Genomic DNA, 17,892 nt, shown 5'->3' on the forward strand with positions numbered 1-17,892 from the left:
TCACTCCTTTAAAACTGACGAAAGAAAACATCGAAACCTTATACATATCAGGGTCAACTAGTAAGAAAATAAGGCTAAGTAAGTTAATAAGTATGGGTATATACGAATAAGAGTAGGCTGTATAATAGGGAATGTCCAGGGATAATAAGAAAATAAGAATAATAATTGAGTTAAAATAAATAAAAAATAATATTTGGGGCAGAAAGTCGAGGGAGAAAAAAATATCAGGAGGAAAAAAAAGTTATGAGAGGGGGAAATAATGTCTTTTAAATGTCTAGGGAGAAAAAGTCAAATGATAAAATAGATCTGGAGACGAAAAAATAAAAGAACAGCGACGAGGAAATGTCCGTTGAATATCCAAGGGGAGGAAGTTGAGGGAGAAATATTAGGAAAGGAAAATAAACGTTGTGAGAAGAGGTAAAATTAAGCCTTATCTGCATATATTACTAAGTTGCCAAAGCCTCATACCACTGTTTCTCTTAGTTCCACGTCGTAAAGGGATGACCTCAGCAGCCTATCGCCATCAGGTTGGTTGGTGCACTGAGGGTTGCCTTGTCCCCAAACATGTATACATCTACACCCATTAATAAGTTGCTAAGGCCTCATACCACTATTTCTCTTATTTCCACGGTACGGAGATGACCTCACTAGCCCATCACCACCATAAATGTAAGGTTGGTGTATAGAGCGTAGCCTTGTATCCAAACAGTTACATCTACTACTAAGTTGAAAGGCCCCAAACCACTACTTCGTTCTACGGTACAAAGATGACCTCACCAGCCTAGAGGATACGCACAGCTCCCCCACCGCCTGTAGGAGTAGTAGTTTCTGGAAAATAGTTATCACTTATCAGGGCGGACTTGCATGTTGTGGTGTGGACGTGGTGTTAAGGTTTCCGACTGTTTTACGAGGCGCAATGTAGTTCAGAGCCATTTTTAACTCCTATCTGCTTATCTTTAGACATGCGTGGATGGAGGAGATAAGGGATACATCTGACTCGTGGGCTTCTTGGGCTCTTGTGACCAATATCTCAGTTTCCGACACCTTCATAAACCTACGAAGGCTTCAGAAATAGGTAACTTTTAATTGGCTACTAATTTTGGTAAGCAACAGTGATAAACAACAACAACAACAGTGCCGAACAACAAGAGTGCCAAGTTACAACAACAACAATGAAAGCAGTGGCAGATTTACTCAAAAGCAACAACAGTGCCAACCAACAAGTGCTAAACAACAACAACAACAACAACAGTACAAAACATTAACACCACCACCACCACCACCAACAACAACAACAGTACCCAATAACAACGACAACAACAGGGCTGACGTGAATAGATATCAAAAGTGGTTATATTAGGACATTAAAACTACGTGTTAGTAATAAAATATTGCACTTTATGACTCTGCATAGAGGTGAAGATATATATATTAACATCTGGACAGTAACATACACATATATTCTAATACAAATCTAGTAAATATATAACATTCTCCATTCTCTTATTTGTAATGCACGCCATGGGAAGGGCAACAGATTCCTTCTTTATATTGTTTAGTGCCTTTGTATAGTCACTATGTTGTTTTGTGAAGGGGGTGGCTAGTATTTAACATCCATCTTCATTTAACATTATAATTACCGATCAATCATTCCCTCATCCGTTCCCTGCCCTCCCTTATTCAGTCTCGTCCTTATAGTCAATGTACCTTTTATAATATTGTTGAGAGAACTGGATGGCTAGTACCTGATATCTATTTTCCTTTCAACATTATAATTACCGATCAATCATTCCCTCATCCGTTCCCTGCCCTCCCTTATTCAGTCTCGTCCTTATAGTCAATGTACCTTTTATAATATTGTTGAGAGAACTGGATGGCTAGTACCTGATATCTATTTTCCTTTCAAGATTATCACCAGTCAACCATTCCCTCATCCGTGCCCCATCCCTTCCCTCCTTTATTCAGTCTCGTCCCTATAACCAATGTACCTATTTGCTGTCGTTTAGGGAATGTGATGACCAGTACTTGACATCTATTTTCCTTTCCATAATATAATCCACTAGTCAATTTCAACCCTGCCCTTCCCATCCCGTTCCTATATTGAGTTAATGGAGTGAAATAGCCAGCAGTATCTGTCACCTAATTTCTTCAGCATATATTCACCTATCAGCTATTCCCTCAGCCTTGCCCTTCCCATCCCTTCCCATCCTTTTCTTTTCCTATAGTCAATGGAATGGGATGGCCAGTGCTACCTTACATCTATTTCAACATATGATCACCAAACAAGCATTCCCTCAACTGTGCCCTATACCGTCCCTTCCCGTCCCGTCCGTCCCACACCCGGCGCCTCTGAACCAGCAGAGCGGCTGGTGTGTCTCTCAGGCGGCCCCGAGCACTCCCTCACTCACCCTCCCCTGCTTGAACACGAGCTAACTTAAAGCTATGGACAAACAACCGACCAGCTAGACTACGAAACAAGCTACGGACACTCTACCACCGTGACTCTTACAACACTGCCATCACCTACTTTCTGCTGATGCTATGAAGGTCCTGTTACGCCCTGCTGCGCCCTGCTCCACCATCTGCTGTCCAGTGCACCTTCGTCCCCAGTGCAAGGGTCCCAAAGTGCAGTAAACCGTCCTATATGAAGCATCCCGTGAGGCCTGTGTTGGCGTGGCTGTCCCCTCGGCTCTTCAGACACGCTAACCATTGCGCTAACATGAATACGTCAACACAAAACCTTAAACCATAGTGTGCGTGGGCCTCCATCAATGTGACAACAATTATGGACCTGTACACGTGATAAACCTAGTGTGTGCAGCCAGACAGTGTATAAAAGAGAAGGCATGAGATGAACATACGAACATGGGACCTTGTACCATAATGTGCGTGGGCCTCCATCAATGTGACAACAATTATGGACCTGTACACGTGATAAACCTAGTGTGTGCAGCCAGACAGTGTATAAAAGAGAAGGCATGAGATGAACATACGAACATGGGACCTTGTACCATAATGTGCGTGGGCCTCCATCAATGTGACAACGCTTATGGATCTGCACACGTGATAACCTTAGTGTGTGCAGCCAGACAATGTATAAAAGAGAAGGCATGAGATAAACATATTAACACGGGACCTGGAACCATAATGTGTGTGGGCCTCCATCAATGTGACAACGCTTATGGATCTGTACACGTGATAACCTTAGTGTGTGCAGCCAGACAATGTATAAAAGAGAAGGCCTGAGATAAGCATATTAACACGGGACCTGGAACCATAGTGTGCTTGGGACTCTCTCAATGTGACAACGCTTATGGATCTGTACATGTGATAACCTTAGTGTGTGCAGCCAGACAATGTGTATATGAGAGGTTTAATATAAGCATATCAACACGAGACCTTAAACCTCAATGTGCCTGGGCCTCCATCGATGTAACAAGGCTTATGGATCTGTATACATGATAATCCTAGTATGTGCAGCCAGACCGTGTGTAGGAGAGAAGGCCCTGTGTACTGTGGGTGTAGCGAGAGAGTGTAACAGCCACCAGGGTCAGATTTAGGGCAGCCAGGGTCACTCTGTTTGCCATGGACTACACGGTGACCCAATGGTAAGTCTCTCACATTATTCCCCGTCTTTAGTCCGTGGCAATAGCTGAGGCACTGATTAACTGCTGGTTTGCTGTTTTGTTAAATAAATGAACACTAATTAGACGTATTACAGTCTGGCTTCACGCGTCCTCTTTGCAATTTGAAGTCTTGAAAAATAAGTCTCGGGATGCCTCACGTCGTAGTTAGTTATATAAAGGTATTAAAACCCAAATTTGCTCTTACATATCCCCGTAAATCCTGCCCTGACGACCTCCAGTGGTAACAAGAACAAGGAGTGATGACTAAGGCAGCAGCTGACCCAGAACCCCAAGGCATGACTGAGAGAGAAGCAGAAAACCAGAACAAAGCGACTGAAAACCCTTGTGTTGGTGCTGTACACATTCTCCTTGGCTGTGAATGTTTTGGGTTGACTCCTATACTTATACCAAGGAAGGAACCAAGTGTGATGATCAAGACAGCAGCTGATCTAGAACTTCAAGGCATGACTCATCGAAAAGCAGACAATCAGAAGAAAGCGACTGAAAACCCTTATGTTGGTGCTGTACACATTCTCCTTGGCTGTGAATGTTCTGCGTTGACTTCTATCATCGTGTCGAGGAATGAACCAGAAGTAATGACTAACAGAGGCAGAAAACAAGAACAAAATGACAGAAAATCCTCTCGTTAGTGCTGTACACATCCCCATTGGCTGTGAATGTTCTGCGCTAACTTTTATCCTCGTGCCAAGGAAGGAAAACAAGAGGCATAAATGACAGAAAAGCAGAAAACCAGAACAAAATGACAGAAAATCCTATTGTTAGTGCTGTACATATTCTCCTTGGCTATGAATCCTCTACGTGAAGGTTCTGTCAATGTCCCGACTTATCTAGACTTCTTCAAGGGTAGTCCTCCTCCTGGTCTTCGTCCTCGGGCTTGACCAGCTTGGAGCCGTTGATGCCGCGGACGTACACCTTGTTGGGCCGCACCATGACGCCGTGACGAGGCTTGCTGGTGAAGTAGCGACGACCCCGCACCGTCCCGTCATGCCTGCCCTTGGCCGAACGCAGCTCCACGCCCAGCCACACGCCCTCCTCGAAGTCCACGCGCCCGATGTACTTGATGATGCCTGGTGGGGTGGAGAAAGCGTTGGCAATAGTGTTGGCGCGAGGTTTCATTAGATTAGTCTTGGTGGAGTGAGTAGATCATCGGTGTCAGTTTTTATTAGTTTAGTGTAGGACGAAGACGGAGACGAAGAAGAAGAAGGAGAAGACGAAAAAGAAGAGGAAGAAGAAGAAAAGGAAGAAGAAGAAGAGGAAGAAGAGGAAGAAGAAAAAGAAGAACAAGAAAAAGAAGAACAAGAACAAGACGAAGAGAAGAAGAAAAAAAAGAAAAAGAAGAAAAGACGAAAACAGGAAAACAAAAAGAACACAAAAAAGAACAAGAACAAGTAAGAGAAGAAGACACAGCTAAGCAAAACAAAAGCAAGAAGAAAGAAAAGACGCAGAAGAAACACTAAAACAAAAACAAGAAAAAGAACTATAGGTATACACTGAACAACAAAACAATAGAGAACATATGATCGAACCCTTTCAACAACACCACTAAGAGAACTTGTCTACATCAACCTCATCAACCTCACCCTCGCCGCCACTCACCGACGATATTCTTGTAGAGCACGTTGTGGCCCACCTCGAGCCAGTGCTGGTTCTCCCGCTTCTTCCGCTCGGCCTTGGGCGTGGCCTGCAGCACCGGCGGGTCAAACCACACCTGCTGCTGCCGACGCTCCTCCGCGGCCCGCTCCAGCTCCTCCTGACGCTGACGGGACGTGGCGTACCTAAGCGGAGTGAAAGATGGTCATGAAGGGCCAATTAGTACGCAGTAGATCCATGGGTATACATTTCGGGGGCTACACACCCACGTTTGGTAAAGCTTTCATAGAGGTTGTTTTGTTAACGTTACCAAGGTGGGTAGTTTTGTGAGCCTAGTGGTAGTTTGATAATGCTTCTTTCTGCACCATGAACGAGGAAAATACTCATGAGAAACCAACTAATCTCCTTTGTGGGCCTTTGATAACACTTGTTGAGTGTTCATTGCCAAACAAACTATGCTCATTCATTACCAAACTGACCCTTCCCTTAAAACCAAGCCCAGTATATATCATGAAGAATACAAACGGCAACCCAGCTCCTAATGCCATACGTGTCACCAATGTACTGCTTCTCCTGACGTAGTAGCAATAGCAGACGGACCCACCTAGCGGAGAAGGAGCGGTTGAGGCTCGTCATGGCGGTGTTCGCGGGGTAGATGGCCGGTTTGATCGTCTGGGAGGTCTTGAGCGACGCGGGGCCACTCGTCTCAAGAAGGTGCTGTGAGGCGGAGCAGGAGGCGCAGCAAGAGTCGTGGACGTCAAGATTAGTTGATGAGGATGAGCCTTCTATTGTCCCGCCCCAGCCTAGACTCCTGGGGCCCTGGCTATTGAGGGTTGAGGAGGAGTACCCGAGGCTGAGGGGCCCGCTGGAGGGAAGGTGGAGGGCGTGGGAGGAGCCGTGGTGGGAGGAGAGGGACTGGCGGCTGTGGCTGAGGAAGGACTGCCGGGTGTCGTGTTGGTAGAGCTCCGATGGGCACTCTGATGGACTTGTTTCGCCGCTGGTTCTGAGGGCGGGAGGGGAAGAGAGGTGTGAGGGTTTTGATAAAGGGCTCAGGGGGTAAGGAGTATGGAGTGTGAGGGTTGCTATTGCTACAACTACTACTACTACTACTACTTCAAATGTTCTAGTTTTACCTCTTCATCTAGTTCTGAGGGCGTGATGGTTGTGTGAGGGTTACTACTACTACTACTACTACTACTACTACTACTACTACCACCACTACTGCAAGGGCTCTAGTTTCATTTTTCCATCTGGTTCTGTCCGTCTACCTGGTCTCCTATCATTCCTGGGCTGTCCTGTCCCTCTGTTACTTTAGTTGTTTGTCTGTCTGTCTGTTATTTTATAAGTATGACCTACCTGCTCTAGTCCACTGCTTATATTTAATCGTCTTCTATTACTCCTATATACTCCTGCTCGTCCTCCTCCTCCTCCTACTACTAATAATAATAACAATAATAATAGCCTACTGCTGCGTTTACTATTCCATTAGCAGCCCACTCACTTGATCACTCTGGAAGGCGCCGCAAAGATGCCGTGATGGGGCCTACACGTGAAGTATTTGGTGCCGTTGACCGAGCCGTCGTTGGTGCCGCGGCCGACGTCGAGCTCCACGCCGACCCAAAACCCGGAGGCGAAGTGGACGGCGCCCGTGTACCGCACCGAGCCCGTCACCACCCGCGCCGAGCCGCTGCCCAGGCCCATGTCCACGAACACCCGGTCCCCTATTACGATCTTGCGGGTGGTGTCGCGGATGTCTGAAAGGAAGGAGGGAGTTTGAGCTTTAAGGGACTAAAAGTATCATTGTTGTTGTTGTTATCATCATCATCATCATCGGATTGCGGGACAATGGAAAGAATCATCATCGTCGTCGTGAACCTCCTCCTCCTCCTCCACTTCCTCCTTCTCCTCATTAAAATCATCATTATTAGTCATTATAAGTTCACTTCAGTAGATAACGTTCTCCATCTCTATGTCTAATGCTGCTACTACTACTACTACTACTACTACTACCACCACTACTACTACTTTTACTACTACTACTACTACTACTACTACTACCCAGTCCACACTTACCCTGCGCCACCTTGGACGCCACTTGGGACACGTCGACGCGGCCATGGTTGACGCGGCCGGGCGGGAGAGAGGCGGAGCGTCGCGAGGCTGCCCGGCGGTGGTGGTGGTGCCGCTGGGCCTGCGAGGAGGAGCGACCCTGCCTGACCACGCCGCCGCCGCCGACCCCGCAGCCAACCCCTCCACCCCCGCCGCCCACGTGAGGTATCTTCGTCAGGCGGTTCATGGGTACGAAGATTCCTGAAGGAGTGGGTGTAGAAGGGATGGGTGAGTTTTGTTGTTGTTTTGTTATTGTTTTTTGTTGTTTCGTTGGTTGCCTATTGTTTGGCTTAATTATATAGTCAGTTTTTTTATTTTTATGTACAGCCTGTAACGCCGGTAGGTTTTCTTGAGGGGCCCCTTGGACGACCCCAGTCCGTTAGTGGAGCAAGCTAATTTTATTTATAGTGGTTGCCGTGATGTATGACTCTTGGTTGTTTGTTTATGTGTATATATTTGGTTAGCTAGTTAGTTAGTTAGTTTATTAATATGTTAGTTCGTAAATTAGTTAGTAAGTCTGTTTTGTTTCTATATCTTTCTCTTTATATGTGTGTTCGTATAAGTAAATCTCTCTCTCTCTCTCTCTCTCTCTCTCTCTCTCTCTCTCTCTCTCTCTCTCTCTCTCTCTCTCTCTCTCTCTCTCTCTCTCTCTCTCACCGTAGTTCTTGGCGCATCTGAAGTACATGACGCCCTTGACGGTGCCGTTGTGTCGTCCCGTCGGCGTCTCCAGCTCCACGCCGGCCCACAGCCCCGTCGAGAACTCCGTCGTGCCTGCGAACCTGAGGGAAGGAGAGGCGGGGGAGGGTCAACTAAGGATGAAGAAACACGCGAGAAAGGAATTAATCGATTATCAGGAGCCTTATAACCTCTTCTTTGGTTTCGTGGTGTAATAGATAGCACATCTACATAAGAATATAAGAACATAAGGAAGCTACATGAGGTTGGTAGGTCTATACACGGCAGCTACGGATTCATTTGAAGGGAAAAGAGGAGTAGGACCAGTTATGCACCTATGATGGACCAAGAGAGGGAAGAGCAACATTGCGCCTCCGTGGTGTAGTGGATAGCACACCTAGCCACGGATCCATTTGTAGACGAAGAAGGAGAAAAAGAAGGAGGACCAAATTTGTACCTACCAAGGAACGAGAGAAAGAAAAAAGAGAAAGAAGAGAAAGACAGGAAGAAGGAAGAAGGAAGGGAAATGAAGAAAAAAAGAAAAAAGAGAAGGAAGAGAAGAAATGAAGAAGGAAGAAGAGAAGAACGTAAAGGAGGAAGAGAAGAGAGGAAGAAGGAAGAGTAAAGAAGAAGAGGAAGAGGAGAAATGAAGAGATGTAAGAAAGGAGGAGAAGAGAAAGGAAGAAAGGGAAACAAAAGCAAATCCCAAAATCACTCAAAACACACACACACACACACACACACACACACACACACACACCAAACTACCCCACACACTCCTTTCTCCCTCCCTCCCCCCCAACCCCACTCCCCCAACCCACCTCAGCACTCCAGTCTTCACTCCGCTAACCAAGACCCGATCGCCAAGCTTGAGCCCCATCGCCTTCAGCACCGCCTTCCCGGAGGAGCCCTGACCCGCTGTGCCGTGGGCGGGGTAGGCGTGGGAGGCGTGGGTGTGGGCGTGCGCGGCTGACGGGGAGAGGAGGTGGCGGAGGCATGATATGACCTCCTGAACATCGGGTACCAACTCGTACTGTTCGGGGGTCGGGATGCACTCTGGAAGGGGCAAGGGGAGAGATTTTTAGACTCGTATTATCAAATGCTTCGGGCTCTTGTTACGACTATTTTTGAAGGCCGCAGAGAAGATATGTCGGATTGTCATGCACATTCGAACAGGTGAGGCGTTCGTAAGTTCGGTGATGGAGAAGGAGGAAGAAGAGGAGGAGAAGCAGGATGTTGAGGGAGTTTTGGTATAGTGGAAAAGGAGGAGGAGGAGGAGGAGGAAGAGAAGAATGCTGTGGTAGTTTTGATGGTGAAAGAGGAGGAGGAGGAGGAGGAGGAGGATGAAGAGGAGGAGAAGGATGTTGCGGTAGTTTTGGTAGAAGGTAGGAGGAGAAGGAGAAAAAGAAGAAGAGGAAGAGGAGGAGGATGCCGAGGAGGAGGCGCGCAAGCAAGTATTGGTGTTAAAAGTTTGTCCATGTCTCAGGCTGTTGGTCGTGCGCGGCGTGAAGCCTCGCGTCGCTAGAGGCAGACTGAACACTGTGACAGGAGGCACATAACATAATAAATACTAATACGACGCTCAACAAAATCTGGTGTAGGAATCTGTGTGTTTGTGTCTGTTTGTGTGTTAGAAGGGGAAATATTGTGCTTGTTGTATGTAAGTCTGTTTGTCAGTACCTGTAATTGTGTTGGTTTGTGTAAGAAGGAGAGTGTGTGTCGTGTCTGTATGTCTGTTTATCGACCTGTATCTCTGCCTATCAATGCGTTCGTCTATAACTACTTATCTATCTGAAGGAGAGAGAGATGGTGTCTGCCTACAAGTCTGTGTGTCTGTGTATGTGTCTATCTGTCTGTTTACCAATCCGTCTGTCTATCAAGGTGTTCATTTGACTCCCTATTTACCTGTCAAACTGTCCATCTATCTTTTTATCTCTGTCTCTGTCTGCAAAGAAAGAGAGAACGCATATAACTGCGGTCTTGTCATCATGAGAGTGGGCGATGCAGCGTGATGTGTCCGCAGAAAGTAATGTGTGTGGAGAGAGCGTCTAGTGTGTCTGTGTGTGTTTAGGACAGTACTAATGGAAGGATCTGTATGTTTAGTGCTGGTGGAAAATTTTGTGGATTTATCAAAGTATCCACGGAAAGTAGTATAGGTTTAGCAAAGTGCTCACGGAAAGTAGTATAGGTTTAGCAAAGTACTGGCGGTAAATTGTGTAGGTTTAAGACAATACTCACGAAAAGCTGGGTGTGTTTATCAAAGTACTGACGGAGAGTTGGGTGGGTTTAGCAAGGTACTGGCGGTAAATTGTGTAGGTTTAAGACAATACTCACGAAAAGCTGTGTGTGTTTAGCAAAGTACTGACGGAGAGTTGTGTGGGTTTAGCAAGGTACTGGCGGTAAATTGTATAGGTTTAGGACAGTACTCACGGAAAGTTGTGTGTGTTTAGCCAAGTACTGAAGGAAAGATGTATGTGTGTAGCAGAGTATACTTACGGGACGGTGTACGGCCCTGTGTAGTATCCGTGAGGGTTGTGTAGGTTTAGCCAAGTGTATGTGTGTGTCCAGCAGAGTGTACTTACGGAAGGGAGTGCGGCCCTGTGTGTCGGTGAGGGTGGGCAGCGCGCCGTGATGCAGCAGAACACGCACGGCGGCCAGGCACAGGTTGGCGGCGGCGATGTGCAGCGGCGTGCCCCCAGAGTACTCGAGGCAGGCGTCGTTCACACACACGCCTGGGTAGGGAGGGAGGGAGGTAAATAGAGGTAGATAAATAGACCACTCAGAGATAAACACAAACACATAGGATCGTAGTTATATAGGCGATGTACAGCGGCGTGCCCCCGGAGAACTCGAGGCAGGCGTCGTTCACACACACGCCTGGGTAGGGAGGGAGGGAGGTAAATAGAGGTACATATATAGACTACTCAGATATAAACACAAACACATAGGATCGCAGATATATAGGCGATGTAGCTACAGCGGCGTTCCCCCAAAGTACTCGAGCCAAATAGCTGAATAGAGATAAATAAAGATAGATATATACAGACATGATCAGAGATAAACAAAAGCAGACAGAGATATAAAAAGATAGATATGCGGTCAGATAGAGAGTTAAGAAGCCAGACGAACACCTTGATAGACAGATACATATAGACAGATAAATAGACATAGTCAGAGATAGAGAAAACCACACAGGACCGTAGTTTTATGCTTTTTCTCATTCTCTCTTTGCAGACACGTTCGAAGATATAGGCAGACAGAGATGGAGATAGAAAGATTGATGGGCGGTCAGTTAGACAGATAGGCAGCCAGACGAACACCTTGATAAACAGATAGATAGATAAATAGACATAATCAAAGGGGGATCGGGGGTGGGAGGGCGGGAGTGGATGGGGGGTGGGGGGCAGGTATGGAAGACTCGGTCGGTCGATCACACACACACACACAAACACACACACACACACACGCCTGCCTTAGGGAAAGTTGTTGTTTTTTTGTTAAAGATTTACTGATGAGATTGATTGGTTGACCGTGTTGTTTGCTAATGAGATTTTTGTTTCTATACCTCTCGTTCTCTTCCTCATCTTTTTCTTTCTTTCTTTCTTCTTTTTCTGCTTTTATTAATATATATATAAATCAATAATTATACTACCAATAATAATAATGATAATAGCCTAATAATAATAGCACCATCTTATCCACCATAGCCTCAAGGTCGAATGTAACGGAGATGATCACTGAGGTCACGCGCAGCTATACCACATACCCCCCACAACCCCCTTCCACCCCCACACGTCCCCACACCACCACCATTTCATTATTCCTCCTTCCTTCTTTTCCTTCCTTCCTTATTCTCCTTCTGTCCACTCTTCTCTACTGTTGCTCTCTATTTTCTTCATTCCATATCTCCTTCAATCCCTTCCTTCCTTCCTTCCTTTTCTTTCTTCCTTATGCTCCTTCTTTCCATCCTTCCTTACTCTCGTCCTTCCTTCATACCCTTCACTCCCTTCCTTCCTTCCTTCCTTTCTTTTCTTCCCTTCTTCTCCTTTCCACTCTTTCTTATTCTCGTCCTTCCTAAATATCCTTCACCCCACCTCTCCTTCACTCCTTTACTCCCTTCCTTTCCTCTTTTCCTTCTTCTTCTCCTTTCCACTCTTCCTTATTTTCGTTCTAACTCCATGTCCTTCATTCTCTCTCTCCTTCACTATAAACCAACCCATGGGATCTTTCAGTAGGGGTTGGAACACGGGGGCGACATCGAAGTAGAGTCGATTAACACACGGAGATGAGCACCGAGGCCACGCGCATCTATAACCTATAGTCCCAACATCCCCAAACTACCTACCCATGGGATCTTTCAGCAGGAGGTGGAGGACGGGCGCCACATCGAAGTAGGCGGCGTAATGCAGGGCGGTCATGTGGGTCCATCGGCAGCGCTGGTGGACGTCGGCGCCGGCTCGCAGGAGTTCCTTCACCACCTGACGGGGAAGACTTCGAGTAAGATACGTGGGCCTTCTTCAGGGTATAATACAGCAAAGGTGGAGGAAAGGTAAGTGTGGTATTATTATTATTATTATTATTATTAGTAGTAGTAGTAGGTCTTGTTGTTGTTGTTGTTGTTGTTGTTGTGGTAAGAATGCAAGTTATGGAAGATGCGAGAGAGGAAATTGCATCTATATTATTTTTTATTTTGTTAAAGAAAGGAAAAGTTACGAAGATGTGTGTGGTAGTAGTAGTAGTAGTAGTAGTAGTAGTAGTAGTAGTAGTAGTAGTAGTAGTAGTAGTAGTAGTAGTAGCCTAGTATCTGAGTTCGTATAGGAGTAGTAGGCTATATGTTGCAGGGGGACGATATCAAAGTTCTACTACTACTACTACTACTACTACTACTACTACTCTGTCCCCTTCCTCCCCCTCCCCCCCCTCAAATAACACGACACACATCTCTCTCATTCACGCTGTTATTATTTTTTTTCTCTTGCTCTTGTTTCGTCATCGTGGTGTTACGTGGAGAGTAAAAAAAATGAAAGAAAAAGAGAAAAATATATATAAAGAGGAAAGTGCTGTGTGTGTGTGTGTGTGTGTGTGTTGCTTTCATTTTTCCTCCTTCCTTCCTTTCTTTCTTTCTTTCCTCTCTTCCTTATTCTCTTTCTTTCCACTCTTCCTTATCCTCTTCCTTCCTCCATATTCTTCCTTCCTTCATTTCTTTTCACTCTTCCTTATTCTGCTTCTTTCCACTCTTCCTTATTCTTTCCTCCTTCCTTTCTTTTCTCTCTTCCTTATTCTGCTTCTTTACACTCTTCCTTATTCTCTTCCTTTCTCCATATTCTTCCTACCTTCCTTTATTTCCTCTTTTCCTTATTCTCCTTCTTTCAACTCTTCCTTATTCTTGTTCTTCCTCCATTTCCTTCCCTCCATCTCTCCTCCCTCTCTCCATTTCTCATACGCACTCCATAACCTCCCTCTTATTCCACACACACACACACTCTTTTTCCTACACACACACACACACACGCAGAGGGGAGGCGGGAGAGATGGCGTTGTGTGTTACGACAGACCACAAGGAAGCGTGTAGGCATTATTATAAAGTCTCCCTCCCCCTCTTAATCTCATGTCCAGTCACTCTAGTGTTAGATGTGCTATTTGTTATACGCGTGTGTGTGTGTGTGTGTGTGTGTGTGTTCTCTCTCTCTCTCTCTCTCTCTCTCTCTCTCTCTGTCTCTACTACATTCTCATCTTGATTATGCGGTCTAGTTCAGGTCATCCTACTATATAATGGATATCATGATGTAAGAATCTGTACAGAGGAGGATGACAAAGATGATTCAAGGGTTGAGAAACTTGCCGTATGAGGATAGACTGAAACATTTAAATCTGCAGAGTCAACAAAGACATAAGGTTTACCGATAGAGTCGTGGATGAGTGGGTGCCAATACCATAGATACATTCAAGAAGAGGTTGGATAAATTCATTGATAGGGAGGTTAGACGGGGTTAGGATTACAGGAGCTGCCTTGAATGGGCCAACCGGAATCTTGCAAACTCCTTACGTTCTTATGTTCTTATTACTGTTACCAACCACCACAGTCATTCATACCTTTCACCGTGCTCTCCCTCGCCTCCCCAGTCCACAGCCTCGTCACAAACAACACCTCTTTCCCAACCCTCTCACACTAGGCTATGATATCACCACGCGGCCCCCCTCGCAATCCGTAGGTTTCTCTTTGATATTAACACCGAGAGAGGAACGGAGGAAAGGGAGGGAGGAAGAAAGGGAGAGACGGAGAGACGAAAGGAAGGAGGTAAGGAAGATAAAGGGAAAAGAAGGAGCGATGGAGATGGTTTGTAACGGCGTGGTTCGGTCCAGTCTAGTAATTCGGACTTTCCCAATAAAACTTTCCTTTATGTTTTAGTACTGCGTGAAGGGAGGGAGGGAGAAAGGGAGAAGCGGAGGGAGGGAGACGAAGGGAGGAGACAGAGTCAGTTCATAAAAGGTAGTGGATTGCTTAAAGTAGGCTATATATAACTTTCCTTCATTTTTTAGTACAGCGTGAAGGGAAGAAAGGGATGGACGGAGGGAAGGAAAGAGTGACAGGCGGAAGGAAGGAGGAAAGGGAAAGCAGAGACAGTTTGTAAAGGAAAGGAGAAAGGAAGAGAGGGTTGGAAAGAGATGGAGAAGGATATACGAAGGAAGGAAAAGCAGAGACAGTTTGTAAAGGAAAGGAGAAAGGAAGAGAGGGTTGGAAAGAGATGGAGAAGGATATACGAAGGAAGGAAAAGCAGAGACAGTTTATAAAGGAAAAAGAGAAAATGAGGGATGGATGGAAAAAAAGTGACAGAGGAAAGGAGGAAGAAAGGAAGGGAAGGCAGAGACAGGTAGAGGAAGGGAGAAAGAGAGGGAGAGATGGAAGAGAATGTGTGTGTGTGTGTGTGTGTGTGTGTGTGTGTTACTCACGTATATATATATCTATCTCAACTACTGCAACACTTTCTCTGCTATTTTCTCGACACTTAACTACCCCCTCTCCCCCCCCTCCTCACCTCCTCCCCTTTCCCCACCCCCATGCCATGCTATGCTATGCTATTCTACATGATGACAGACTGAAGCACGCATAGTATAGCAGTGGTGGGGTGGGGTGACTTAGGGAAAGGGTTCGAATCCATGTCAGCTTATTTACCATGACTGTGAAAAAAAAAAAAAACTCACGAGAACTTCTTTTAACAGTAAAGGAAGGAGCTCAGTGGCAAAAACATTAATGAGAGAAAAAAGCCCGCTCATCACTGCGCCTATATAAAAAAGTAGTACAGATGAGTGGCCAAGAGAGGGGTTAATCCTCCGCAGTTACTTTAGAATACATATCAGTACTGTCTGGGGCCGAAATCGTATACTAGACACACCTATTACCTCAGCCACGTAATACACTATCACCAGAATGATAAGCTAACTGGGGCTCACAACAACAGCAATTGGTAAGACTTTCGTAGAGGTTGATGTGTTGATATTTCCATGGGTAGTTTTAATAGACTAGACACCCGTATTTCTACAACCACGTGTTAGAGTATTACCAGAATGAGAAGCAAACGGGGTCTATATACACAAACATTTCAGGGCTCACAACACCGCAATTGGTAAGACTTTCGTAGAGGTTGATGTGTTAGTATTTCCATGCGTAGTTTTAATAGACTAGACACTCCTATTTCTACAACCACGTGTTAGAGTATTACCAGAATGAGAAGCAAACTGGGTCTATATACTCACAACCCACAATTGATAAGGCTTTCGTAGAGGTTGATGTGTTGATATTTCCATGGGTAGGTTTAGTAGCCTTGCGATAGTTTGACAAGGCTTCTGCTGTACTATGAACGTGAGTATAACACAAACTCTCATGAAAACCCAACTCATCTCCTTTGTGGCCTTTGAAAATCGTTGTTGTGAGCGGTGAAAGCCTCTGAGAATACAGACCCACCCCACCAGCCTTTCACAACGATGCACCAGGAGTTTATATCATACAATAGCGCCTTACTATGACACTTCCTTGTTGTCGCAATCACCAGACAGACAGACAGACCAGACACTATCTTCCTCAGCCACGTGTTATAATGATATAGTCCGACTCAGATGTGAAGTCAGTTTGGGCCGGGCCGGATCGTTGAGTTACATCGCCATCAGCTGTGCCAAATTACCGTACTCATCGCATTGCATTTTCGAAGTTTCTGACTGATAACTATTGCAAAGAAGAAAGAAAACCATCAACAAATAACTGTTTCAGCGATAACTTTAATTTTCTTTCGTTATTCGTGTAGGTGTGACAGTTTAGGGGCTGAAAATCATAAAATACGATCATCTGAGTACGACAATTTGGCAACGCTGATAGCCATATAGCGCTGCCAAATATTTACGTATAATGTATTCAAAATATCTGATACAGTCAATTTCAAATAGTACGTAGATGACATGGGAGGAAGAGTGTGATATATTGAGAGTTATGCAGCAGCGGTGAGAAGAGGATCGGGCCCCACCTAACCTAACCATATTTGGACCACTCGGCAGGTAAAACACACAGTAGCTTACCTGGAGTGCTGTGTCCTGGTCCCCCACCCCGTTGCTCCCTGCCTTCACCGCGTAGTGCAGGAGAGTCATGTCGGTGAGGGCGTCTCGGTCGTCCACGTGACTTCCGAGCCCCAGGGCCTGCAGGAGGAGGATGGATAGGTAGACAGGTAGAGAAAATAGATAGGTGGATGGGTAGGTAGGTAGGTAATGAGGGAAGGTTGATAGTAAATGGACAAATATGTGGATAGGTAGATGAAAAGATAGGTAGGTGAGTAAATGAATAGATAAACAGGTAGATGGAAAGACATAAATAAATAGATAGATAGATAGAAAGATAGAAAGATGCAGACGTCGTTTAAAACTATCACAGGGATCACAAAACAGTCCTCGAAAGCCCCAGCAACTTCTACGAGAGGCTTTTCAAATAGACGTATACAGAGGCGTCGATACGTTTGAGAACACGGGACACAGGTCATATTCTTAAACATCTCGGCGCCCAAGCTCACATATTTGACAAGGCTTTCGTAGGAGTTGTGGGCATTTCCAGAGGTAGCTTCATGACCCTTCTGGTAGTCTGACCCTTCTTCTGTACCGTGAACCTAAGGAAACACTCATAATAACCCGATTGACCTTCTTTTCGGCCTTTGGAAATAGGTGATGTGAGGGGAGGAAGCATCTGACATTACTGATCCAATTAATTAAGTCTTCCTTACCTGCCTTACGAAGTGGTGTATATTCTGCTGCACTTCGGGGACCCACTGGCGCATGATGGCGAAGAGGTGGGCGGGGGTGGTGGAGGGGCGGCGGAGGAGCCCGGAGCATCCCGCGCAGCCAGGGTTGAAGAAGGAGAGGTCCCGACGGCAGCAGTGCACGCAGAGGGGGGCGTCGACGGGAGGGTGGGTGACGGGCACGGTGCGTCGGTAGGGCCTGAGTGGGAGGGAGAAAGGGAGGTTGTTGATGGTAGAGTGATGAATGCATTGATGGATAGATAGATAGACAGATAGATGAGAGTGAGAAAGAGGGGGTTGATAGTAAATAGAAAGACATATGGATAGGAAGATAAGTAGATGGATAGTTAAAGAGATAGATAGATAGTGATGATGAAGGAAAACGGGAAAGAAAATGGAAGAAGAAATAGACAGATGTATGGATAGGTATGATAGACAGATAATGAGATAGTAGACAGGAACAAATAAAGAAAAAGAGACAGAAAATGATATAAAGACAGGAAATACATAGAAAAAAAAAGAAGAAAAGAACAGGAACAGATAGAAAATATAGCCAGAAACATAGATAGATAGATAGATAGATAGATGAGTAGATA

General features: G+C 45.6%; 1 protein-coding gene across 8 annotated transcripts in view; it reads right to left on the reverse strand.

The window, feature by feature from the left end:
• Positions 1–1,377: 1,377 nt before the first annotated feature.
• LOC126981970 (CAP-Gly domain-containing linker protein 4-like) overlaps positions 1,378–17,892 on the reverse strand; it is a 34,219-nt gene continuing 17,704 nt past the window's right edge. For 3 of the 8 annotated variants that reach the window (XM_050833720.1, XM_050833725.1, XM_050833712.1), the window contains 11 exons: positions 17,282–17,495; positions 16,590–16,706; positions 12,367–12,499; positions 10,604–10,753; positions 8,843–9,077; positions 8,004–8,125; positions 7,311–7,547; positions 6,739–6,991; positions 5,842–6,240; positions 5,244–5,422; positions 1,378–4,714 (listed from right to left, as the gene is read on the reverse strand). In XM_050833720.1, the coding sequence (XP_050689677.1) occupies positions 4,485–4,714; positions 5,244–5,422; positions 5,842–6,240; positions 6,739–6,991; positions 7,311–7,547; positions 8,004–8,125; positions 8,843–9,077; positions 10,604–10,753; positions 12,367–12,499; positions 16,590–16,706; positions 17,282–17,495 (2,269 nt within the window). In that variant the 3' untranslated portion in view covers positions 1,378–4,484. The remainder of the gene's footprint in view (positions 4,715–5,243; positions 5,423–5,841; positions 6,241–6,738; positions 6,992–7,310; positions 7,548–8,003; positions 8,126–8,842; positions 9,078–10,603; positions 10,754–12,366; positions 12,500–16,589; positions 16,707–17,281; positions 17,496–17,892) is intronic. The other 5 variants (XR_007734396.1, XR_007734403.1, XR_007734418.1 and 2 more) reach the window with 5 other exon arrangements.

The sequence above is a fragment of the Eriocheir sinensis genome, chromosome 4, assembly GCF_024679095.1.
Source record: "Eriocheir sinensis breed Jianghai 21 chromosome 4, ASM2467909v1, whole genome shotgun sequence".
Classification (NCBI taxonomy): Eukaryota; Metazoa; Arthropoda; class Malacostraca; order Decapoda; family Varunidae; genus Eriocheir; species Eriocheir sinensis.